This window comes from Etheostoma cragini, chromosome 17 (assembly GCF_013103735.1).
Source record: "Etheostoma cragini isolate CJK2018 chromosome 17, CSU_Ecrag_1.0, whole genome shotgun sequence".
Taxonomy (NCBI): domain Eukaryota; kingdom Metazoa; phylum Chordata; class Actinopteri; order Perciformes; family Percidae; genus Etheostoma; species Etheostoma cragini.
Window position 1 is genome coordinate 1,036,011 of NC_048423.1, and position 1,833 is coordinate 1,037,843.

At 40.6% G+C, this 1,833-nt stretch overlaps 1 protein-coding gene across 1 annotated transcript in view; it reads left to right on the forward strand.

The window, feature by feature from the left end:
• The window catches only part of gfra1a (gdnf family receptor alpha 1a), a 107,392-nt gene that overhangs the window by 91,730 nt on the left and 13,829 nt on the right, over positions 1 to 1,833 (forward strand). Inside the window, exon 9 of the mRNA XM_034898462.1 lies at positions 1,232 to 1,420. Coding sequence (XP_034754353.1) covers positions 1,232 to 1,420 — 189 coding nt within the window. The remainder of the gene's footprint in view (positions 1 to 1,231; positions 1,421 to 1,833) is intronic.

Consider the following 1,833-nt stretch of genomic DNA (forward strand, 5'->3'; position numbering starts at 1 on the left):
GCCACGCCCCCTTTATCCCTCCCCTCAGGCCCCTCCTCCCTATGCCAAAACAGTGACAGAAAGTTGAAACTGAAAACATTGACATTGTAAAAATCTTGAGAGCGTAAAAAAAAACCTGTCACTGAAAAGACACGGACATCAAGAAAAAAATTAAATTGACATTGAAAAACCCATCATGATGCAAACAAATGTCAAAATGAAATAATATCATAGGATTATGAGATCATTACTTTTTGATGTTTGTGTTTTATACTTCAGTTCAACAGTTTTCAATGCCAATATTTGTTGTTTCAATGCCAAATTTTATTTTCAATACCACAGGTTACTGTCACTGTTCTAGCTCCATAGTATTCATGTTTTGTTTGTTGTTTTCAACATTTTTACAGTTTACTATTTTAAGACAATGTCTTGAAGCCATATTTGGTGATTTTTGACCATCAGATGGTAGAAAGACTCCAACTCAAACTGCCCTGCTATCCTACTGTCAAATCACACTGCTCAGGCTAACATAGCAAAAAGCTTCCTACTTGCATGCTGAACACACACATAGTGAGAGATTGAGATTATTTTATCCCATTAGAGTATTAAGTTGAATATTCCCTCTCCTTGTAGCTCTGGTTTGGTCTCCACCAACACCTGAGAAAAAAAATATCTGTCTCTAGCTGCTAAATGTTCCACTTTCTCCACCAGCCTCTTGCTTGTCTCAGGTTGTTTGCTGTAAAAACGTTTGCTTATGCTACATGTGTTTGCAACATGAACAACCCTATTTGTAGTATTTCACTCACAGTTTTAACCTAAAATATTCGGTTTTGGGACAAAAGATAAACAAATGGAGCTGGCCTAAATGTAAACAAGGGAAGAAAGTGAGCCAGAGGATGAAGAGGCAGTGAGGAAAGCAAGAGATACAGATAGCAGCAGCAAATTAACAGACACTGTAGACATATGGAGAGTGAGACAGACAGAGACGGATAGAAAGATCAGCGGGTCAGATAAAGAGCTTCGGTGACTCAACTTCATTCTTCTGTAAAAAAGGTTTTAAATTGTTTTCATGTTATGGGATCAGATTTGTCCCAGAGTAACTGGAACCCTGGAGCCTCCGAACACAGTCGCCCTCTGAATCCAAAACTAGGTTGTGTTTGTGTGTGTGTGTGTGTGTGTGTGTGTGTGTGTGTGTGTGTGTGTGTGTGTGTGTGTATGTGTGTGAGTGTGTGTCTGTCTGTCTAACCTGTAGGCTGCCACAGAAGTGGTAGATGCCAGTGTCTGTGTTGATGTTGTTGTCGATGGTGTTGGGGTTGCGTTCGTGGTTTCTCTTGTAGGGGGTGGTGGTGGAGGTGGTGGTCTGGACAGGAGACATCGGCTGCCACACTCCCACGTCTGTCCCATTGCCAAAGGCCTGGATGGCATTACCTACAGAGGAAAAGTGGGAGACAGAACTAATTAGCTGTGGACAACAAAAACTTTCCGTTATGGGAGGTGAGCGGACATTAAGTTTGAAAAGAGAGAAAGTCATTAGAAGTTAAAGGGCCCATGACAAGGTGCTCTTTGGATGCTTTTATATAGACCTTAGTGGTCCCCTAATACTGTATCTGAAGTCTCTTTTATACAGACCTAAGTGGTCCCCTAATACTGTATCTGAAGTCTCTTTTATATAGACCTTAGTGGTCCCCTAATACTGTATCTGAAGTCTCTTTTATACAGACCTAAGTGGTCCCCTAATACTGTATCTGAAGTCTTTTTTAAATACACCTTAGTGGCCCCCTAATACTGTATCTGAAGTCTCTTTTATATAGACCTTAGTGGTCCCCTAATACTGTATCTGATGTCTCTTTTATA